This window comes from Maylandia zebra, linkage group LG4 (assembly GCF_041146795.1).
Source record: "Maylandia zebra isolate NMK-2024a linkage group LG4, Mzebra_GT3a, whole genome shotgun sequence".
Taxonomy (NCBI): domain Eukaryota; kingdom Metazoa; phylum Chordata; class Actinopteri; order Cichliformes; family Cichlidae; genus Maylandia; species Maylandia zebra.
This window is the reverse complement of record NC_135170.1, coordinates 36,228,248-36,252,905: the sequence shown is the minus strand read 5'-3', so window position 1 is coordinate 36,252,905 and position 24,658 is coordinate 36,228,248. Positions and strand designations below refer to the sequence as shown.

The following is a 24,658-nucleotide window of genomic DNA, read 5'->3' as shown; positions in this document are numbered from 1 at the left end:
TGGGGTAAGAAAAAGTTAGAGTATATTTATACGAAACGTGTGTATACTTACTGCATTTGATGTTTTATAACAGTGTATAATTCATATTAAAGGATGTAACACCTGCAAGTGTGTAAAATAACGGCTTTGATTTTGCCACCCTAAGAAATGTCTCTAGATCCACCCCTGACGTCTGGGACAACAGGGCATCCCCAAAACATATACATATGACAGGGGTACAGCCCCTCGGCAGGCTTCCAGACGCTGACCAACCCGCTTTATCAAATGGGTGGAAGTGGCAACAACAGAAAAGTCTAAATCTAAACAAGTAATTAATCACACTAATACTTGGGTTGAACCAACCTGATCTCGCGTGTTCTCACGGCTCTCTGAGGTTACAGCAGCACGTTATTTCATGTCTCTCGAACATTAGAAAACGGGAGTTCCACAAGGTTCGGTTTTGGGTCCACTATGCTTTAATTAGACATGAACGAGTTACCAGACAGCTGTAAAGACGCAGAGGGTCAACTGTGAATGTAAAACTGTAAAAACCGTGAATAACACAGCGCTAACGGGAGGAAATAGACACAGAGATACAGAGATGAGCAGGAAGTCCCTAAAGAATCAGCTACAAACGCATCACATCAGTACCGTCAGTGTTCTCCATCTTAGTTTGTGTCTGACAGTCACAGGCTTGTGGTCCAAACTCCAGTTAGTCTGACTGAAGTCGAGGGTGCACTGTTGTCTCTGCTTGTCTGTTTTTTCACTGATTTTCCTCAGAGACAAAACTGCGTGGCTCCTGACACCAGCTTCGTCCACAGAGGAAACCCACAGTGGCGTCCAACCTCTGATGGACGCGTGCAGGGAAACATTTCTGCGTTTCATCCGTTTCTCTCAGATTTATCACAGAAAAAAACCTCAAAATCCAGACGAGGAGATAAATGAACCGATATAATCTCACAAATTACTCTCCAGATTATCACACAGTATGACGTCATTTATTTCTCTAATAGTAATCACCTAAGTACCTATCAGAGCTTTAGTTTACACACCAGAGCTCGTCTACAAACATCTAAACCTAAACAGTTACTTGATGTTATAATTACAAAGAAAAAAATAGAAAACTTCACATCATTATAAGAAAAAAATTATTATTATTACGAGATCAATTTTCTCCTTTGAAGTGACAGCACTGGGCCTCCATATTTAACTGGATTTTATTTTGGGGACCAGGTGAGGAGGAAGGTGAACAGAGGCCTCCAGAAAGTTCACAAACCACACGTCAGATTTCAGCCTCCCCTCGGGGGTACAGCAACAGCTGAGGAAGATGATGAGTTTTCATCCTTAGCAATAATCAGAAACACTGAGAAAATTTTTTAAAAAGACCCACAATCCCCCTGGTGTCTGCTGCCGAGGAGCCAGAACATGCCAACCGTCAGAGAGGTCTGTCTGAGGCGGGGTCAAAGACCTGAGCACCGTTAGTATCGCCGGGGAGGAACTCGAGTTCCCACCAGGAGCAAAAGTCCGGAGAGGTCCTCGTCACACAGCAAACCTGAACACCAGCTGTGAGGGTTTCAGTTTCCTCGGACTTGCTTAAATCTGCTGCAGTTGGTGGACATGATGAAATATTCTATCAAAGAAACGCTGGAAATGCTAAACATTTAGTTTTACACTTCCTGGGCAACGCAGGCGACCTGCACTTTCTCTAACATCCACTAGAGACAACTAAACAGCTGCATGGCTCCAGTTTTATGTGGTCTGCTATGTATGGGGGCGTGGCCTCTTTGACTGACAGATGGATGGTGACACAGGCGGCTGTGGCTGCTAGCTGTCTGTGAGGCTTCAGACCAATAATACGTCTGCTGCTAAGAGACGGTCTGAGGAGGCGGGGCAAGAGTTTAGGTGCACAGTGAAATCTGAGATTGTTCATTGGATGTTACTGAGCACTGGTTAGCAGGTAACTCCGTCTGTGCGACACTCCCCAAACAGTCTGTGATAACAACCCAGCTGTTATTCAAATATGGCCACTTCAAACCCAACACGGCGCCAACAACGAGGTTTCAAACATTCAGAAACCAACGGACGACATCCATCAGTTATACACTGGCTAACAAAGATCATCAGGTTGCCTGATAACTACACAAACTACAGGCCGCTGCTTCAACTCAGCCACTTCAAATGTCATCAGGTTGTTAAAAGATCATTGTAAGTCATCGTGTGTGAATGTGTGTGAATGGGTGAATGACTGAATGTGTAAAGCGCTTTGAGGTCCTTAAGGACTAGTAAAGCGCTATACAAACACAGGCCATTTACCATCGTCACCACCATATTTACGGCTTGGCCGAGCCACGTCGTCCATCCACCACAGGACATCTGTGTCTAGCTAATCTAAGCTGAACCTCAGCCTCATCAGGTTTTGGTGCCCTAATCTCACCAGACAGGAACTGAAAAAATCGAAACCAGATGTAAACCAAAAGTCTGACACGGTTAGTCCAGCCAATCAATGAGCACCAAGCTCTCCGTTAGTTTAATGTAAGGATAACAGCCGAGGCAGCTAACAGGTACGTGAGGATCTCTGCTGATTCGCCCTCTGAACTGTGACATCACAAAATGATTTGGGGAAACTTTCCTGAATGTGGATCTTAGTTCAGATTTCAGCCGGAAGGATTAAATTGAGGTTGAATTATACGGTCATATTGTTTGTTACGCCCCTAGCAAGCCCCTAATCTCCTCAATGTGCTCAGATGGTGCTAATTGGCCACACCTAGTCCGGTGTGGTATTCGTCGCCTTTTTTATGTTGCGGCTTTTGAGCATGTTGGAGGAGACGATGCTGTCCGGGTCTGTCAGACTGGACGAGCTCGGAGGAGAACTGCGAGGCCGGATGGTCAGAAAGGTCTGGAGGAGACGGCAAGGAAGGCCGAAGACCGGCTTCTGGACAGCAGCGGGCTCTTCCAGTGCACCTTCATGTGGTGCCTCAGGTTGGACTTGGAGGAGAAGCGCTTGTCGCACTGCTGGCAGGAGAACGGCTTCTCCTTGGTGTGGATGCGGCGGTGACAGATGAGTGCTGTGGAAACCCTGAAGGACTTCCCGCAGTCAGGGCACTGGTAGCGTTTGGGCTCAGTGTGGATGCGCCGGTGGTTCTTCAGGGACATCAGGTTGGGGAACTCCTTCTGGCATGAGCTGCAGAAGTAGGTCCCGGTCTTGTGGCTGTTCTTGTGGTTGAGCAGGGAGCTGGCGTGGCTGTACGAGCGACCGCATTGGCCGCAGACGAAGCTCCTGGAGCTGCTGCTCGAAACCACCGGCCTCAGATCTGGGAGGAGAGAAACACGAAGGTTTCAGTTCAGGGTAACCCACAAAGGGTCTGTCGGCTCTGAAGCTCACTGTCAGATCAGCCAATCACAGAGTCGGAATATTATGTTGTCACTCCAATTTTCCAACCAGGAAAAGCTGGAAAACACCCCCAAAGCCTCCAAACTTCTCTTTGGAATTTTGAAACGAGCGGCTCGAGTGTGTCATTTATCAAGTCAGTGACGAGAACGACCGGCCGAATACGAAGCAAAGCCGGAGGGTTTATTTTAGGGAGTGTGCTGTGCAACCATCTCGAGCTTCCTTCAGGTAACACTGATGGGAAATATCTGAACAGTAACACCTGTGTTACGCCTGTCACGCACTGCCTGCAGCTCCTGTGATTGGCTGCTTCCGTACCTCTTATCTTGTCTCCTCAGCTGTCAAAGCCCTGCACAGGTGTGAGCCACGTGAACACATACATGGGTTATATATGCAGGACCATAATGAACGGCATCACGTTTCTGACGCTCGTGAGATTTTTCTAAAAAAGGAATTAAAGTCACAGGATGTGAAGAGTTTCATTATAAACTGATAAACTACAAACGTGTCACACGACTACGTGACCGATAAACGCTAAAACACTTTAATTACGTGACTATGTTTTTTAGTGTGAATTAAAGATCAGATTGTCATCATCAACATTAGACTGCAGAAAATAAACACATGAATTAAATCCTCAGATAAACATCAGAAAATTACAAAATCATTTCATTTAACAAACATAATTACTGGTGCCTTAAATCAGGGGTGTCCAACTCCAGGCCTCGAGGGTCGATGTGCTCAGGTTTTAAACGTGTCCTCGATCCACACAGATGATTTACATGTGTTCTCCAGAGGCCTGTTAATGAACTCATTTAATTCAGGGTGATATCTGAAACCTGCAGGACACCGGCCCTGGAGTTCCCCACCCCTGCCTTAAAACAAAAAACCCATTTATACGTCAGCGACTCGATCGTCTTTTAACCGACAAAGCTGTATGTTTGCTCTTATTATGAACTAATGATAACTTAATGATAACACCTTCGGCTGTTTCCTGGGGGAGAAGTGTCCAAAGATCCAAAATCATCAGTGATGACACAGAAAAACCTTAAAGTTTCTGTCACACATTTCATAACTCTGTGCTGTCAGCTTTTACATTAACAACATAGTGATGCTGAATTATCATTGTGACTCAGAGTAACTTATTAATAGTAATTAAACACATCTAATAATGAGCAAACATCATTTATGGGATAAAAACTGCAGTTTTTCCTTCAGTGAGTGAAACCTGGATTTTTATTACCGTACTATCTGCACTATAAGGCGCACTTAAAATCCTTTATTTTCTCAAAAATTGACAGTGTGCCTTATGTATGAATTCTGGTTGTGCTTACTGACCTTGAACCGATTTTATGTGCTACACGGCGCTCAAAAATCTGTCAAAAAAATGTTTTAGTACGACTTTGGTAGCTACGAAGCCGCACTGCTTGATGGATTGTTGGAGCCTCACGGAGGAATCTGGGTCCTGGGTCCTTGGGCTAGCTGGTATATAATGATGTGCTACATGATCGCTAGTGAAACAGCTATGTTAGCATAAACACAGTGAAGCTGGAGGATGAACGCTAACTTCTTTCCACTCGATAAAAGTTAATGTGAGGGTTCCTGATGGTTAGAGACAAATGCAATCACATGGCAGGATGCTGTAAACGGACCAAACTTCAGTCAGAACAACTGAGATTATTCATCCACAATACGAGGTTAGTCATTAATTTACTGCAACAACACGGGAACAGAGCTGCTGTGATAGAATACAGCATTAATGAATCAATGGTACAGAAGTGGAGGAAGCAAGAAGAATGAGTCTGTTTTGTTTCGCTTAATGCGCCATATAATCCGGTGCGCCTTAAGGTCCAAAAAATAAATAAATAAATAAAAAATACGGTAATAGCAGCTGTGTGTGTCACAAACATTAGACTCATAGTCGTGTGAAAACAACTTTACTTCACTGACGCTGTAAAAACCTTCAGACCGTCTGCACTCTGATACTAAAAGCTGGAGATGCATTCAGCAGGTTCTGCACCAACTTCCTGCCAACACCAGTGAAGGTGCCGGGAGAGACGTCGATGTGGACGGAGTGAAAACACCGAGTGTCACTGTGTTTTTCAGCTATTTATTTTCAGTACTCAGCAGTAGGGTTATAGTTTATGGACAAGATCTTCTGTTACGAAATGAATTATCAAAACATAGTTTATAAAAGTGTATAGTAAGCATTACATATATATGCATGGAAACCAAAAGTTAGAACTCAAACAAAAGAAAAAAAAAAGGGGTGGGGGTTGGGGGGGGCGGGGAGTAGTAGTTGTGCCAAACCAGTCCTCTTCTTCTTCTCTACAAACTAGTTGAAATGCAGGCGGAAAGTGTGACACAGAGAAGAGCAGGCATGGCGAGGACAACCAGACGGAGGATGGACATTTATTACTTCTGTGTTCTAGATCACACGGACTCCTACAGCACTTGACGGTCACTGCACGGCTTCACTTTTAACTTTTCTTTTTAAACTAGCACCAGTGCTGAAAACACGCACACACACACGCTTCCCAAACAATTAAATAAAAAGGAACAAAACACCAATAAATACAGGAGGTTACCATAAAGAGGAACAGAAAGGTCGGCGAGCACACCGAGGCGTCCCTTTCAGTCTGATTTGATGAAGAGGAGGAGGAGATAAATATGGAAGAAGAGAGGGATGAAGGAGCGTCACATCATCACTCGTGAAAGAAGGCAAGAAGAGCGTCTCCGGCGTGTTTCAGGTCCTCAGTGGAGTCCACAGAGAGGGGCATTGTGGGTAAAAGGAGGGCGGGGTGTTTACATCAACACAGCTCTAAACTCACATCCTAAACACTAGCGCTGTCCATTACAAGTGTTAATAATAATGATAATATAAATAAATGAATTACTACATGATCTGTCATCTTTTTTCCTTCTTGCAGAAACGTCGAGTTCGTACAGCCGCTCGCCTCCCGCCGCTCAGGCCTCGCCTTTTTGTTTTATCATACTTACTGGGGCTGGAGAGAGGAGGGGAGGGGTCACTTCCTGTTCATACGTGTGGACGTAAAGCGCGAGAACGGACAGTTCAAGGTGGAGCTGTTGGTTTCCGGAAAGCTTTTTACGCTGCAGTTACACCTACTGAACACCGGGGGCAGGGGAGGGTCGTTTTCACTGCAAACAGCAAAGAGGTCTGAGTGTTGTCATGGAGATCGATCACAGGGGATTGTTTTCCCTCGTGTTTTTTTAATGAAAGTTGAAGGATTTTTATTGGTTTTTGCTGAGATTTCCACTTCCTGTGACCCGCAGGAATAAAAGCTGCTCGTAGCTTCTGAGTTTAAAAAGATGCCTTAAAACTGCGCTCTACATGATGACCACCAGGAGGCGACACCTGCAGACACCAATAAAACGTTCTTCTTTCCTTATTAAACACCTTCGGTTCAGATGGAGGCGAGGCAGCAAGAAAATGGGTGACATCACACCGGCTACGTTTGCTTCTGGCTCGTGGCGCTGTGACATCACACTCACAAAAATGTGTCTTACTAAAAGAACTGTAAAAATGGAAGTGAATCTACCGTCTCGAGGATTTCTGCCTAAAACCAGACGAGTGCTTTTCAGCTCCACAGTCTCATTTATTCTGGAAGAGCTCGAGAGCGCCCCTGTGAGACAGGAAGTCCATGGGTTTGTTGCGTTAATGCCATCTGTTAAAAACAAATCCTTCTGGGGTTGAAAGAGTGGATCTCGTGAACACGATTATTTAACACTAACTCGACATGTCTGTTTCCAAACAGCTGGATTCAGTTTCACTCTCTGACACGTTTATTTTAGCGTCCGTCGTGAGGTCGAAGGTCGTTTGGAAGCTCCGAGTCTTTTACTCACTTTGAACCGTTTGACGCATTCAACCACCAAAACGGTTTTTTTCCCCCTGCACTGAAAATGAAACGACGCCTAAAACGAGAAATAAGGGAAGCAGCCGTCATTCCTGCTGAGGTTCCTGAGTGTTTCCTCCAACCTCCTCCTTCAGGAAGTCTCTGATCTATAAATCTGTAGGAGCTCGAGCAAAGGAAGCAAACGTTTTAAAATACTGACAGTTAATTAACCTTTAATATTTAACAGTGAAAGGATAATTAACGATGTGTAGTGATCGGCTGTGTGTAGACCAACGTTCTTACACAATGACACAGCGGCACCATTAACCTTTGTTATATGATTTTTGTTAAACTACGCTAACTTTTTAACGGTTCGTGAGGCTGACGTGGAGGCAGACGAGACCCAAACTATAACCGAAACATAACGTATTACTCTCGACTTGGTGCAAATGTCTGAATACATTCAGTTAGTTTGGTGGACTTGGACTTCCTCCGTGTTGTTTTATACTTTGATCGGGTTGTTTCCTGTTAGTGTCATGCTGTCTGCTGATTGGTGAGGAAACGTAATGAAAGGAGGCGATTCTCTCTTTTCTTTTTTGTTGCTTCAAAGAGGTGAAATTAAATCAGGACACTTCGCTGCATGTACAGTTTCCTAAATGAAAGCTCGGACCAACCCACGAACATCCCCGTTTAAATAAAGTTTAAATAATATAAAAAACTGGATATAAAATCAGACTGAGGTATGAACTCTGCTGGTGTGATAAGACGGAGGCCTGAGGAAAAATATTTAAACGCCAATCAGCTGATGATCAGATTAAAAGGAGTCGTCTTGTGATTCTTCATCTTACACAGACGCCCTGTCGCTGCCCATTAGTGGGCGGTGAAATGGTCCACGACCACTCCAACAGTCATTTTCACATGAGAACGTTTGGTTTGAACATATGACACGTGTTCCGTTCACAGCATTAGCGTGTTCACAAACAGGACGCGCTACAGGAAGTCTGAAAACCCTCTTTTTAAAAACTGATCACGTCTTTAATCAAACTTCAGGCGCTACGGGAGAAGGGCCATTTTAAACCGCACGCAAGCCACAGCGGTCTCTCAGCTCCGGGTCCACACGTGTGAACAAGAAGTCAGGAAGTGGTCACCGCTGCAACACACAAGAAGACACGCACACATACACACACACGTTTAAAGCAGTCCCTCTGAGTCCAAAGTGTCCATGTTCAGTCCTAAAAGTTCCCACAAGTCCTTGCTGCCTCCAGGCCAAAAGGATAAAGGTACAAAACACGAATCTGGCCTGCACGCTGTTGATCAAAACAGTCTCTCCAGACCAGATTAGAAACACTGTGACGAAGGCCACGGGAAGAAAACGTCCTGTAAACACCATCAGAAACAGGACCAATCAGACTCCCGCGCTCCATCTGGGTGCAGCTTGATGGCTGCGGCCTCGTGGTGCACCAGTCCGTGGCAGGGAAACATAACAAGGCAACATGCAGCAGGGGGTCAGTCCAGTCTGCCTGTCAGTCAGCGTGCGGGGCAGCATATTGCTCTGTGAGGGTGTGTGCGTGTCTGTGTGTGCGTGCGTGTGTGTGGGGCGTCACGTCAGTCTGTCCTCCACACACACCACAGCCACACATGGTCAATGAGGAAGGCTACGCTACATTTTTGGCACCTCCACAATCTTCGGCATGTGACCCCCCCCTCCCCCAGCCCCACTAAGACCATCATCACCACCACCTCCCCCCCCCTCACCCTGCAGCTTATATGAAGGGGCCGCCAGGCATACCCAGGAAGTTGGGCGCTCTCATGGACATGGGTGGAGGCGCCGATGAGCCGCTCCAGTGCACCTTCATGTGGTGCCTCAGGTTGGACTTGGAGGAGAAGCGCTTGTCGCACTGCTGGCAGGAGAACGGCTTCTCCTTGGTGTGGATGCGGCGGTGACAGATGAGCTGAGTGGACACCCTGAAGGACTTCCCGCAGTCAGGGCACTGGTAGCGTTTGGGCTCAGTGTGGATGCGCCGGTGGTTCTTCAGGGACATCAGGTTGGGGAACTCCTTCTGGCATGAGCTGCAGAAGTAGGTCCCGGTCTTGTGGCTGTTCTTGTGGTTGAGCAGGGAGCTGGCGTGGCGGTACGAGCGACCGCACTGGTCACAGACATGGGACTTGACGACCTCGCTGTTGCTCCCTTGGCCGCGGACTTTGGCGACGTTGCTGGGATTGAGTCCTTGCTCTTGCATCAGGGTGAGGTCCAGGCCTGACCCCCAGCCCAGGTCCTGGGAGCCCCCTGGGCGGGGCTGCTGGGTTCTGGGCTGGCGGGGCTGCGGTGTCTGGCCATGAGTGATCTCCATGTGGAGCCTGAAGCTAGCCTGCGTGGGAAAGGCTCGCTGGCAGGACCGGCAGGTCAGCTCCCGCTGCTTCTGGTGTACACGCCGGTGGTTGTAGAGCTGGGAGGAAACTCGAAAGGCCTTTCCGCAGTCGTGGCATCGGTGGCGCCGCGTCTCAGAGTGGATACGGCGATGGTTCTTCAGGGCAAGCAGGTTGGAGTAGGTCTTGAGGCACACGGCGCAGTGGTAGATGCCGACAGTATGGGTGTTCTTGTGGTTGAGGAGGGAGCTGGCATGGCGGTAGGAACGGCCGCACTGATCACATCTGTGCAGGGACAAACAAAGAAGAGGGGTGGAGGAGAGAGGAAGGAGATTAGCAACGGAACATGGATGTCCGATTTCAATGCTGTAGCCAAATTCATCTGGTTACCACTTTTTCTGGAGAAGTATTTCAAGTATTTTTACTAGTCATCATCTAGGATGTTGCACATACAGGTATATGATCTGAAATCCGGCTCAAAGCTTTCAAAGAAGTCTACAAAGTGGTGTACCATTAATGATTTCTACACAGGTCATAGGGGAGAGGACTGCTGGGTGGGTGAGGGAGGGAGGGACATGGGAGACACTATGGAGAAACAAGTGTAGGGAACTGGAAGGTATCTGCTGCTCCCTGCACTGCACAAATAAAACAACCTTCTGTCTCAGCCTTCTTTGGATACTGAATGTAGTGATGAGAAACCATCAAACATGCCCAAAGAACCACTACCATGCATCAAGACTCCTGTAGGTGTTAAGACTGGTGACCTGTGGACATGTGCAGTGCAGCTAGCTCCAAATACTTCCTAATCTTCCCTTTCAGAACATCAAAATGCAACAGCCCCATCACATAACTGCAGTTCCTAATCTATTAGCTAACCAGTGTCAGAATAAACACAAAGACTGCAATCAAAATCAGAACAGAAGCAAGGAACACACAACATCAACACTTCAATATGCTGCACACAAAATACTACTTAAAGAGTTCGAAAAAAACAAAGCATGTAAACAGTACATCTGAACATGACATGTTTGACTGAGGCTAGCCTAAAAATGTCTGATATATGCTAACTGTAAGCAAACGGGGTTGACTTATCTGGTCTCTCCACTAATTCAATTTGTCCAAACTTCAGAAAAATCCGAATTCCGGCACGCGTATGGTCCCAAGGAAGCCGGATTGGAGATCATATACCTGTAATAGACATGTAGAGACCTAAATTTATCTTCACTATTTGTTTGTTTCAACTTCGAAGAATCACAAACAACTGACGAGAACTCACGTGTACCGACACTCTTCGCCCTCTCCCGTGGGTGCAGTGGCCTTCCTCCTGACTTCCATGCCTACCTGGTTGTCCCCGCAGCGGTGCCTGGCCAGACCGGACCTCCCCTGGAAACTCTTCCCACAGGTGGGGCAGCCAAACGGGGTGGCGCCTTCCTCGTGGACTTTCTGGTGGTTGCGGAGGAACCGGGCCAGTCGGAAGGCTTTCCCACATGTGTGGCAGATGTGCTTCTTCCGCTGCGTGTGGATGCGCATGTGGTTGCGTAGAGCCATGTAGTTGGTATAGGGCTTGTCGCAGAAGTTGCACCTGAAGTTTCCGGTCTTGTGGGTGTGCTTGTGGTTCAACAGGGAGCTGGCGTGTTTGTAGGCGCAGCTGCATAGGTCGCAGGCATAGGGCCTCTCGTCAGAGTCCATGTCTACAGAGTTCTTCTCGGTACTGATGGTTGTCGAGGTGTTGGTGGAGGACGATGAAGGCAGGTGCTGGGCTGGACAGTCATGAGCCGCGAGCTCGTCAGCTGTGGCAAAGCCTTCGCAGCAGCCGTCGCACTCGAAATCCATCTGAGCGCCAGGGCCTTGTGGGCCTTTGCACAGGCCGGCTGTAGTGTGGGTAGCGAGCTGCCTTTGGGTGCGGAAGCCCTTGCCACACTCTTGGCAGTTGTGCTTCTTTTGGGCAAAATGGAGACGAAGGTGGTTTTTCATTGCAAGCCTGTTCGGATATGTAGAGTTGCAAACATTGCAGTGGTACTCTCCAATTTTGTGAAGGTTCTTGTGATTGGCCAGGCTGCCCGCATGGCGGTAAGTCTTTCCACATTCTTCACAGGCAAACGGCCGCCGTGCACTTTCGGCAGGATCAAACTTCTGGGGTCTGGAAGTACCGGCTGACGAGTAGGGCTTTTTGAACCCTTGGTGGCTGTATTTGACCCCCATCACCTGGCCCTTCGATGGCTCCCCTCTCATAGTCTGCATTTGAGATGGGTCAGGCTGCTGGAAGCGGGAACCGTTTGGGCCGGTCCGAACAAGGCCTTTGGCTCGGTGTTCTTCATGGAGACGGAGATGGTTGATCAATTGCTTTTGGATCTTGAAGGCTTTGCCACATTCTTCACACTTGTGCCTGTAGCAAAAATAGGCAAAGGTAAAGAAAAAAAAAAACAAAAAACAGCAATATCTCTTTCAGTACATTTCAAAAGCAAAATGACACTTTGTAGGTATTTCTAGGGTGGCCTAAGTCAGATTCTTAATAAGGTTAGCAGTTCTCAGCAGTTTTACTAGCCTCAGACCCCTACCTACTTTGGCAACAATTCTCCTGTACTTCAAAGTTTAGATGAAAACCAATGAAAATGTTATCCATAAATCTTGCCAACTAAAGTCAAAAAACTCACTTTGACAGAATGAGATCTTTATTAGCCAAACAGTTTTAATTTGTCACATGCCTCAATTGGTGCTCAGTACCTATAACTGTAAAATAGCTACAAAATTTATATAAAAATAAACAAAACTTTATTAACGTCTTTACTTTATTTACAAAACAAGAGTAACATGATAATTTTGGATTTGACCTCCAGTAGGCACTACCATTAACTGTTTCTAATGTTAACTTTTTAAAGAATTTGTTGAGAGACATTCGAAACTGGCAGAAGACCTACCTCTTTAAGTCAAAGTGGGTCCTTTGGTGATTCTTGAGAGCCAGCAGGTTGTAGTAACGTTTTTGGCAGACAAGGCAACGGAAAACACCGGTCTTGTGGGACTTCTTGTGGTTAAGGAGAGAGCATGGGTGTCTGTATCCTCGCCCACATTGGTCACACTTGTGGGGCTTGTCACTCTGATCGACCATTGGCCTACGTCCATCTGCGCCAACGTCACAACTTCTTCCAGCGACACCACCGCCAACGCCCTCTCCTCCAGACATCCCTTTGGCTCCATTTAGGCCGGGCTTGTTCATCGAGTTACCTCGATTCTTCCCAGGGCACAGGTGGGTGATCAGATGGTGGCGATCGGCGAAAAACATGCCACAGTCAACACAAATGTGGCTCCGGCCATCCATCTTTTCGTTGCCGTTGGCTGAACTCCCTGCAATACCCTGTTGCTGACCATCTGGCCTTTGGGGCCCATGGATTAACTGATGATTCAGGAGATCCTGCTTTCTGGCAAAAGTCTGGCCACAGGTACAGCAGATCATCCTCCAGTCCTGCTGCAGGTTGGAGGGTCCTGGCCCTGTGGGGTTGTTGGCATGACTACGCAGGTGACTTCTGAGAGCTCTCAAACTAGCATAGTGGTTGCCACAAACTGAGCACTGATACACCTCTCCATCATCATCGTCATCTTTGTCATTGCTTCCCATTCTCTTGCCTCCACTTTGAGGATACTGTCGTTGACTGCCGCCTTCTTTCAGGCTGCTGGAGCTTCCAGCAGGCAGCGAGGTTCCACTGGAGCTATGGTAGTTCATATTCCCCATAAAACCATTGGACATATTGGCCTGCTGCTGCTGCTGGCCACGGCGGGGACACATGTGCGACTTGATGCCAGACACATCGCCATACATCTCACCACAGTCGGCACATACGTGTCGGTCGGCTTGCCGGTGAGCAGAGCTGCTCTGGGAGAGTGAGCTGCCATCAAAGCGATCATGGAACTCAAGAGAGTCTAGCCCACTGCTGTGGCCTCCATCTGGTACAAAGTGGGCAGCTTCGCCGAGATTTCCTGGCAGGGAGATTGGAGTGGTGGCACCACTACCTTCCTGGACGTAGCTCTGCTGCGAGTCCAGAGTCAGGGGCTCTGGGGATAGCCAGTCGTTGCTGTCATTGTTAATGGGCTGATTGGAAGGACGACCCTTGTGGCTTCGTAGGTGGCTATGTAGTGCTGCCAGGTGAGGGTACTGCTTACAGCAGATGGTGCACTGGTAGTGGCCCGTTTGGTGGCAGCGTTTGTGGTTGACCAGGCTTCCTGCATGCCGGTAACTTTTGCCACACTCCCCACACTTAAAGCGCCGCTCTTCATCATCTGGAGAATTAGCCTGGGGCACACGACCTCCTGACGGGGAGGCCACCGAGCTCTGGGATCCAGAACTTAGAGTCTCCGAGTTGAGGATGGAGCTGTCCTGACTATGGGAGGGAGGGTGGGGATCATGAGTTAGATAATGGACTTTCAGTGTCTCCAGATCTGGGTGTCCTGCGCCACAGTATGCACATGTATAGATGGGGTTGTTGACTGGAGGGCCCATAATGGGGTCATAGGGGCCCCTCTTCTCAGTCGGCACTGGTGGCAGAGGCAGAGGCAGAGGGTCCCCCAGCGCCGGCGTGTATGCCGGGGATCGAACAGCACTCAGATTATGAGGCATGATGCCTGGAAAACTCCGTGGCAGGCTGAGGGTAGGTGAAGCAGTGTTGTGCAGCAGAATGTGTTCTTGGAAATCTGCCTTATTTGGCAGCGCTACCTGGCAGAGGTGGCAGAAACAGGTGGTAGTGTCTTCACTTTGAGAGGACTGAGTGCCAGTGCTGCGCTCCGAGTCGTGGAGGCTGCTGCTGCTACTGCTGCTGCTCACCATTGAGGCCCCAGGGGTCTTGAACTTCGAGTGAGTTCTCTCGTGGCTGTTTAAGGCAGCCAGGTTGCCAAATAGTTTGAAACACACAGAGCACTTAAACGTTCCTTGTTGGTGACACTTCTTGTGGTTCACCAGGCTACCGTGGTGCCGGTAAGTTCTGTCACACTGATCACACTTGAAAGGTCTGTCCCAAGCGTCGTCAGATTCAGGGGAGCCTTTTTTTCCGTGTTCGTCTGTCTCGTGGCTTTGCAGGACACTATGTCCCATACCACTATTGTTCAAATGGGAGCGCCCAAACCCGTCCGAGAGGTCCTGGGTGAGACCGTAGTCCCTCTCGTCGTGGCCGGCTTCTTCGGGCACTTCCTCGCTTTCTTCCTCTGTGTGTGCACTACTAGGGGATAAAGTATGGATCCGTAAGTGATTTTTCAAAGCTACTGCGTTGGGCAGCGTACGTGTACAAACAGGACACTGGAATGATCCAACTTCGTGAGATTTTTTATGATTGGCTAGACTAGCTGCGTGTTTATAAATTCGTCCACACTGTTCACACTCAAAACGACCGGTCTCTTCTTGCTGATAATGTGCTTTCATATGTTCTAGAAGACTTGGAGTACTCGGGCAAACCATATCACATTCTTTACAGGGGAAACCCTTGGCACGACTCATATCATGCATTGCCATAGTACTCTAAAGCAAATCGTTTGGAGGGAATCACGGTTCACAACAGAGCAATGAACAGTGATGTTGAGGAGGTGGGGGAGGAAACTGTAGGGCTTAGCTCTTTAGCTGAAGGCAGCAGTGGAGGCCATTTTCTCCCTGGGAGCCGTCAGCGGAGGTCAATCAGGACCCACCCCGGGAGGTGGCAGGCCTGCGGGGGTCACACCGGCCAATGAGGTATCACTGTGGAGAAACAAAAGAAGAAGAAAAAGAAAACAGGTTACTCAAATACCTACTTATCTTTTGTTAAAATCTCGAAGTTCAGTCCAGGTCCCTCAGTTTAAGTTTCAGCTATTTGCTATTGATTATAACAGAATCTCAAAATGACTGGGATATTCAGGAAAGCCCTACAAAGATTATTTAATATAAATAGTTTGGTCCTAGGTTCTGTTATCATTTTAATTTTCTTTATTATGCTTTTGCATCACAAATTTTATAGCTGGATATAGAAATTGTGGATGGTGATCTTAAGGATCAGCAATAGTCCGAGTGATCACTAGCAGCTTGCTAACCACAACAATTAAGTAGCACAGTTGCACAAGCATCAGCTGTAGCTTTAATAAAGTGTCAGACCAAACATTTCAAATTAGTTTAACTGGAAGACTCTAGAAACAAAATATAATTTTTTTTTATTATACCAATAAATGACCATTAAATGGATGTAACTTCTTTGTCAGAAAAAAAACAAGGCAGTGGGTAAGTGCTTTAAATCTTCATGTTATCTGAAGGCCATCAGACAGCGATACCTGTGGTTGCAAAAACATTTCCCATCTTATAGAAACTAATTTCTTAGCTTATCTCTAAAAATGTCTTGTAGTTCATGGTCTCAGTTGTTTTGGGTCATACTGTTCAAAAGTGACTTCTATCTTGCGAATTTTGGACAGGACGATCCGACTTGTGAATGGATCGGCCCACGGTCAGGTAAACCTGATCCAGTCCTAGTCGCCACAGCAGGGTGAGAGCAGAAAACCACCTGATCTGCACGATGATAACGGAGCAGCAGGCCAAACTTTAGGAAACACGTCAGGTGTAATTCAACCTCCTGATTTATTTGAATGTGACAACTTGTTAAAACTTGTGTAACCCCTCCAATGTGTGAGGCAACTCCATTTATATTTTAAGAGAAATATTCTGAAACTATTTTGATATTTAAAACATCAATTTCCAGTTTGAAAAATGTGCTGCTTTTCCGTGTCAGTAACGGTTGGATCACTTTTATGTTCTGAGAAGGGAAAAAATGTAAAAGTTTATTTTTCACTCATTAGACAACAGTTTGATTAAAATCTGCCTCGATCAAATAGTTTGTGTTTTCTGTTAGGACCCCAGTGGGATGCAGTCTAACCGATCAGAGACCGAACCTCTAAAGTCCAGATTAGTTGGACTTTACATGTATGACTGAAAAACCAGAATATCAGTGATGCAGGACCTGATCCGCCTCACTGTGCATTGCACTGCCTATAAAACTACAAACGGGACCTCTGCATTGAGCACAATGCGAGTAAATACCCACAAATATTCACTGTTGTTTGGATTAAATTCAGACCCATCATGCAGGAGGAGGAGTGGATTTTGTGAAATATGGATGGATGGCAGCATGGCACAAACTCAATGCTTCTTTGGCCAAGTGTGAGAAGAAAATGAGACACTTAAAGAGGACAGGCTCAGTCGGTTAAAGACAAGAAAGCAGTCCAAGCGGACGTGCTGATGCTGCTGATGAATCGGTCCTGTTTGGGTTTGCTGGGACTGAAAATGCTCCGGTTTATTGTATGGTTCCAGGAGCAGTTGCTGTGTTTCTGCTGGTTGTGGAGGCGTGAGATTCAGGTTTGTCCAGACATCGCGTGACAGTGAGCGCTGCACCTGTCAGCGAGTTTCACTGGGAAATAGAGAATTCCCTTATTTTCCAGATTAAAGAAGCACAAGTGGAGGAAATGTCGGTCAGCTTGGCCTTCAGGTGTCGCGTTTTGTTCCACCGACAGCTCACCGACAGCTCAAACGTCCTCACTCTACAAAAGCCACAGCTCCACTTCAGAAACGACTGAAATTTAACTACAGCTCGTTAAAATGTGCTCTCCAAAACCACAACTCGCAGAAATATACAAAAGTATATCTTAAAAAATAGTTTAAAATGCTTGTGATTATTTTTCTGAGTGAGACATTTGGTGGAAGTCTGACACAAACTGATCAGGAATCAGTTCAACAGATCCTTCAGTGGGATTAAAGTGTCTGCGTCCTTTTTAACAGGCTCATGTGTAATCTGTAATCTGTGGCAGATTACAGCAGCCGTTCGTGTTCATCTTATTACACACAGCTGGGTTCAAACACTGGCTCGAGGCCCGCTCAAAGACTTTCCAGGTTTCTCCTGATAACACAGATCCCTATAAAACTCCAACACGAGCTCATCTCTGCAGGTTCAAGCCTCGGCCAGTGTTTGGCTTAAACACCGTTCATAACGTCGGTGACGTCAATAACCGAGCATATGAACAAATCTGAACATCATGAATCACAGCAGAGACGCACAGATTTAGATTTTCTACAACTGACGCCTCAAAGAATTATTCTTTTTTAAGAGTGAAAATGTAAAATATTGTTTCTTACGTTTTCTGGGGGAGTTAAAGAACTGTCACTTGGCTGTCACTTAAAATCTATGGGCTCAAATTGTGGTCAAAATTCGTACTTGTAACTTGAAACTTGAGTGCAGAGTTTCACACGTATTTTTTGGCTAAGTCCACACACAAATCTTTTTTACACATACAAATCCTGATTTACAAGTACAAAATATTTATGACCACAATTTGAGCCCATAAAAATCATTTAAAATAAAGTCCTCCAAAGCCACAGTCCAAACATCGTCTCCGTGTGCAGGACTTTATGAAAAGGAAATATATACATAAACCTACACAGTTTGTGTATCAGGCTGTTAACATGGGGGTCAATGGGTACGGGCTCTCTGCTGCCTCTGCTGGATGTCAGAGGAACTGAAGCGTTTAGAACACAAAGGGTCTCATGGGCAGATTTTCTGATGGCATTACAACTGAACCAGCCTTTGCTTACGATGGTTTTATAGAACAACGTCTATAACGACTGATCTGAGATTTCAGCTTAATTTAAATGTGAGCAAACCGAGAGGCTGAAACCTCCTGTTAGACATAGTAATGGACCGCCGAGCTGGGTCCTACGTAAACATCACCACCTCAGCTTCAAACTGCCGACTGTGATGCAGCAGCAGACAGTATAAATCTTAAAGCTTAACTTTATGGACCACAGCTCAGGCGTTTCGTGAAGAAGGAAACACCCAGATTTGTGTTAAATAACATATCACAGTTATGTGTGTAGTCTCCACTGGAGAATCTCTATGAGCAGGAAAAGGCCCGGAATACAGATGTTGGCTAACGGGAAAAGAGCGTTGACAGGAAGGAGGATCAAACGGTTTACAAGCCGTCACGGGCGATAGCGTCAGCACTACGAGGACACCACCTGGTCATCAGGTGGGATTTAAGGTCTCGGGTTTGTGTTTATGTTCTCTTTGGCTGAACAGAGAGGAATTATGGGAATTCAGCTAAACAAACTTGCTCTAAAACCCAACAGCACCCAGTCAGCAGCGAATATATCAGCGGTGAGGCTAAACTACAGGACTGATCAACACAAATATACCCAATCAACCACGGATGTTTGATCAGTGCATGTCTCATTAAAGGTGAGCTACCTGTGAGAGGACAGAGGTCACCCGGGTCTCAAATGTGGTGCTGCAGGTTGGAGCTTTAAGTGATTTAGTCGACAAGTTGTTGGATGTTTGTTAAATATAAAACATGAGCATGAAAACCTGAGCTGAGCAGCACAAATCGGTCCAGGAACTCAATTAAAACGATTCAAGAGGAAGCAGAGACGGATTGTCTGCGCAAGAAAAACATGCCAATCTCCACACAAAAATATTTACCGTCGTACCGTTATCACCACAGTCGTTTCATTAATGAGCAATTAACAGATTCACCGGTAATGAGCGAGAAACAGAAGAACAAAGAAAGAAAGGAAGGAAGCAGGAAACGAGGTGAGACACGAGGGGAGGCGTGGGGGAGGGGAAGGAATGAAGGAAGGGGAAAAACAGAAAGAGGGGGAAAAGGAGGGGTTGGGGTGGGGGGCTGCAGTGGAAAATAAAGGTGTGGAGGAGGATTTGATTGGCAGGAGAGGTAACCTGAGGAGGAGGAGGAGGAGGGGAGGCGCTGACGAGCTGCAGTCTGACAGGCAGGAAGGCAGCAAGGAAAATAAACAGCAGCAGGAGCGAGTGAAGGATGTGAGGGGAAACTTCCTCTACATCTCCCTGCAGAGCTTTTACCTGCAGAGCCCCCCACCTCAGCCCACAGGTGGCACGATGCCTTCACCAGCGGGGACACAAGAACCAGATCGGTGCCTTTTCCTGCACATAACCCAGCATCATCGCCTCAGAGCAGGCGAGTGCTGTGTTTATCAGAGCTGCGGTGCATCAACGTGTTCAGCTGACTTTGTTATCTTTATCATCCTTCTTGATCATTATGAAGCTTTTCGTTTGTGAACTCGGGCACTTTTCTGTTTTTTGCTTCTTGTTTTTTCTCCTTGCAGTTCCTCTGGGGTCCAGCAGAGGCAGTAGTGCCTCAGTCCCCATAGACTCCCATAGAAGTTAAAACTGTACAGCAGAACATAACATGTTTACTGCAGGATAAAGACGACAGCAGTAGCTGCTAATAAAGTTTGGCACATCTGTAAGGACCATTTACTGATGAGTCGTTACTCAAGAAAAAAAACAGCTGAAAAAAAGACGACTTTTTCAACGTATTTGTCAGACTCTCAGTAGGAAACGGAGCATCTGATACTGCATCGCTGACGACTTACTGTCCACTCTGTGTGAGGAAGTAAAACACATGACCGACATGTAAAGGAGAGATGGACTTGTTACCAGCCACGTGTTTAAAACCAGCCTGCCCATTACTTCCTGTCATGTGTCTCCTGCTCTACTGATGGATGTCCATTTTAAACACAGCCAAGTTAATAATGAGCCTACTGTATGTACAGTAATCCCTGAGAGCCCCAAGTTCAGGCTGCAGACTGATTGACACTCAGTTTATCAGTGTTTTCATGCCATTGCATCTCTACGAGGTCACAGAGCTGTCCAGCTGGGACAGCCAAACAGAAGATGTGGACGCATTTCTATTATTTATTTATTTTTTTAAACCTAATGAGGCAAAAATTTGCTTTCTAGAAATCGCTGAAAATTCCCCAGCTCATTTACATTAAGACTTTTCTCTTACAAATTTAATAAAATCTTTTATTCTAATATGGCAGCGAGACATTTTCTCTGCCTAAATATGTGCTGGTTAGGATGAACGCAGACACCTGAGCGTGTTCTGTTACTTTCATGTAAAGGAAACGATCGAGGAGAAGATAAGACATGAAAGCGTGAAGCCTCCCAGTGTGTTAAACAGGGACTCTGTGAATCGCGCTGCTGTAGCAGAGTCCAGGAATAAACGGAAACGAGCAGGTCGCCCTTAAATGCCAAGGTTATGTTCAGACCGCCACTGCGACGAGTTTTAATGATGGAGAGGAGGAGCGGGGGGAGTAAACAGGGAGGAGGTGCTGCATTCGGCCAGATGTTTGATGTGAGGACAAAGAAAGCCCACGGCAGTAGCAGAGGCGACAGGAGACGCCACCGGCGAGGGAAACAGGCCAGTCGTGATTTCATTACAGAGTAACCTGGCGTTCATTTCCTCGCTGTTCAGTCACACAGACCGCAGATTAAAGCGCTGCAAATTTATTTCTCCTTTACAAACAAGAACAAATCACACACTCCATTTAAATATCAGTGATTCGACTCTCCAACGCTCACAGAGTGCTCATGCTTTATTGGCTGCGGCTGAGTGTCGAGGCGAATCTGAAACACGAAGAGGGACCTGAAATTTAAACCGTCTTGTTAGCGCTCTGCCATCAGCCACAGGTAGGCGCAGCTCTACCTGTGGCTCGCATGAATCAAACAGCTGAAGTGTGTGCGGTCCACGGTGGATCTCAGATCCTCACTGAGCTTCAGTTTCTCTGACTAACTTAAAGGAGACGCTGGAATATTTCTGTAATACACTCAGATTACTTCAAACTGCGCATGATCGAGAATAAATTATTTCAGAATATCTGCATTTTATTTTTTAATGCATTCTGCACGTTTACCTCCGAGTGCTTCACAGAATAATCAGAGGACAAATTTACAGAGACTACACTGAAAATAATCACATTTAATCAAATTCCTGTAGAAAAAGTCAAATTCCCTCTCTGCTGCTTTTCCGTCTCATACATGATCAATAAAGTGAATATTTGGAGGCAAAGAAATTGATTTGAACACTTTCAGCTTTGAGGTTTTTTTTAATGAAGTAACAATGAACAACCTACCTAATGAGAATAACGGCTAATACAGCCCTCATGTTTGACCATGTGGCTTATCTTACAGTATTCAGATTTGCATATTATTAAATAACAGTTAAACACTGATTAGAGCTCAATTACTCAAAAGAAAAATCAGCAATTATTTTTACAATGCATCACTTCCTTTTTCAGACAAAAAGACTGTTTTTCTCTCGTATATGATCAATAAAGTGAATTTATGCAGGACCAAGTCAAGCAATCTGCTTCAAACCCTTTCAGTTCAACAAAATCCAATTAAAAGGAAGAAACTGTATAACAAAGAGAGAGAGAGTTATTTGAGATTTTAGTGTCCACATTTAATTTTCCTGCTTTTGCTTTGCGTCTCTGAACTTATAGTTGAACCAAAGATTTCACCTCCGTCCCACGAGCATCGCAGCTTTAGAAACTTGTGTTTTCATGTTACAGCAAATCAAAAATATCTGATATCTTCAGGAAAACGAAACCTTTTCCCCGCCCGAGTGACTCTCAACATTTCAGATCCTATTCAGTTTTTTTCCCCTGTGTGAAAAGAACAAACTCATTTTCTTCATGTTGAAACAGAAAATATCTGAATAATGACACAAATGAAAGTTTAAAAATATACCTGACACTCAGGCTCATACAGTTTTTCTACACATGGATTCATATGATGTCACACAGAGTGGACAGAAGCTCCACCCAACTTTGTATCATATCTAAACGTTTGTGTAGTTACACACCTCTCCACTAAAAGTAAAATAAACAACTGAATTTTTGTGGGCCACCCCCCTCTCACCCAGTTTGTACAAATAAATAAATAAATAGATAAACTCAGCGCCCATCTGGTGTTTCACTCTTTAAGGATTACTCTGAACTGCAACACATTGTTAACACTTAACAGAGCCGCTTTGTGGCTGGGAGCCCACGTACGGACCCGAGGCTGCTCACAGAGACGTCCACGGCGATAATGTGGGTCAGGTTTTCCACACGAAGGGTCTCATTCACACTGGGATGTGATCGGGCCCGGGAGCGGCAGCCAATCAGCAGCCTGTCACTTTTTCCTTCCATCATGTAAACAAACCGCCCTGCTTCGTTAAACTACCGCAGGATCAAAAGAGCCGCTGCGCTCGCTCCCGCCGCGGTGTTCCCCGCTCCTCTCTGCCCGGCGAAGGCAGGTCTGCCTCCAATGTGCGCAGCGGGGCTCCCTGACCTTGGCTTGTCTCCTCTCGGTCGGGATTTGCTGGGACAAAGCGGGGCATCTTCTCCTAGACACCCGGCCGACATTTCCTCCTCCAGACCGCAGCTTTCCGCCGCTGGAGGAGGACGGGGTGAGCGATGGGGGAGACGCCTGTGGCTGTTTTCCTATGTGATGCTCCCAACAGAGCTGGTAGATCACCGGCAGCCATCAGCCCACTTTCACTGAGACCCCATCTCACTCGGAAAATGGCTTTCGAGCAGCGAGCCATTTTCCCCCAGCTAACGGGGGTTAGCTCGCGTTTTAGCCCCGCAAACGGAGCCCGCTGGTGGTCTCCAGCTGCGGCCGAGCGGGGCTCACAGAGCGAAACACGACGCAGATTGACGGCGGAGTGAGTCCCGACCGTCTCCGTCTTTGTATAAGACGCATTTTGTAGAGAAGAGGCGCTGAAAGCACGCGCACGCACACACGCACACACGGCCGAGCTAACGCTAGCGTTAGCACGCGGCTAGCCCGTTAGCAACCCCCCGCTATGACAGAAAGGGGGTATAACGGAAGTTCAACACAAGAAAAGCACAAACAGACACACAAAAACACCGTGGCTGGGCCGCACACGCCACCGAGAGCCCGCACTTTACTCACAAGCGAGGAGAAGCTGCAGGAACTCGCAGGGGTTAGCGTCCCAGCTAGCCTTAGCAACCCCAGGCTAGTCCGGAGCGACACAAAGATCTCGACAAACACACCGCGGCCCCCTTTGATGGAAAACCGCGTTTTCGAGGCGTTTCGCAGCGCACACTTACCCCTCAAATGGCCTCTGCGCCCGCAGGGTGAACGATGCACGGCGCGGAGATGCAAAATGAGCCACTTTCACGGATTAGGCATGATTATTTTTCCTCCCCTGCTCATCACCGACTTTTGGTTGTTGGCTCGGTCCCCCTGCCGCCGCTTCAGCAGCGTACTTCCTGCCGCTGCTAGCCGAGCGCAGCGCCGCTCGGTCGCACGCGCGTCATCACACGCACAGTGAAGTCCTCGCGCCGCTGTAGCGGCACGGCGCGCTGGCGGCGCCGGGCTCTCAGGGCTCGGACTCTGCGGTGTCCATTTTGGCGCAGACACACCGACCGCAGCCCGGCCCGTCAGGGAAAAACAGAACCGAACCGAGGGACTCGTTCAGGCGCTCACACCTTGGGCCCTGCAGCCGCCTCTGTGTCGGTCCCTGTGCCCACTAATCAGCCGCCAATTATTATCCCACTCAGTGCGGCACCGATCACACAGGTGAAGGTGAGGCCGGTCTGCATGACGCACAGACTCGTGCTCAGGACTGGGAAGTCTGCAGTGTGACCATTAAATACTCACCTGTGCTGTTCTGTCCCCGCAGCAGGTTCACACACACCTGAAACATGCTACACTCTGCATCATAACGGTAACTTTGGGACTTTTACACACTGTAGTAAACCTTGCTCAACAAACCCAGGTGATATGATGTTATATATGGTGTATAATATGTGATACAGGTGTCACAGGTGTAATGGTTTCTGGAGATGTTGCTGCAGCACGTTCCTGCATTGCTGATTGTCTCCCAAAACAGGGATGGACAAAGAAGTCTAAACCAGCCTTCTCGGTACAGCACATCATTTTCAATCATTCATACATTGTAGCTGAGATGTTGTGTCTCTGGGGTATACAGATGGCTCTGAATCTCTGAGCTGACTCCCTTCAGTAAGAGCATGCTCACATTTCCCACAAACTGTGTTCGTCCTGCAGATCCTTCATAAAAACACAACATCAGACAGCACCGATGCTTTGGTGTCAAAGTTCTAACAAACAAACCAGTGTCGAGTCGTCATTTTAAGATGGAGCATTAATGCGATCCCGAGCCTGCTGTGAATGAAGTGGGCCAGCAGCTCTCCCCTCACAGACTCTGAGGAGGTCCTTCATTAAAGTTATACAAC

General features: G+C 47.0%; 1 protein-coding gene across 1 annotated transcript; it reads right to left on the bottom strand.

The window, feature by feature from the left end:
- Positions 1-432: 432 nt before the first annotated feature.
- si:dkey-89b17.4 (zinc finger protein 646) lies at positions 433-23,925 on the bottom strand. The gene is made up of 5 exons (XM_004556496.4): positions 23,510-23,925; positions 12,507-15,301; positions 10,865-11,974; positions 9,011-9,873; positions 433-3,290 (listed from the first exon to the last, which is right to left on the bottom strand). The coding sequence occupies exons 2-5, from the start codon at positions 15,080-15,082 to the stop codon at positions 2,866-2,868; spliced, it is 4,974 nt and encodes a 1,657-aa protein (XP_004556553.2). The 5' UTR covers positions 15,083-15,301; positions 23,510-23,925; the 3' UTR covers positions 433-2,865.
- Positions 23,926-24,658: the final 733 nt, after the last annotated feature.

Coding starts and splice junctions, on each gene's coding strand:
- si:dkey-89b17.4 (XM_004556496.4), bottom strand. CDS start 15,082: ATGGCAATGCATGATATGAGTCGTGCCAAGGGTTTCCCCTGTAAAGAA. Junction 11,975..12,506: donor ACCCACTTTGACTTAAAGAG/GTAGGTCTTCTG, acceptor TTTTTGCTACAG/GCACAAGTGTGAAGAATGTG. Junction 3,291..9,010: donor GAGAGCGCCCAACTTCCTGG/GTATGCCTGGCG, acceptor CTCTCCTCCCAG/ATCTGAGGCCGGTGGTTTCG.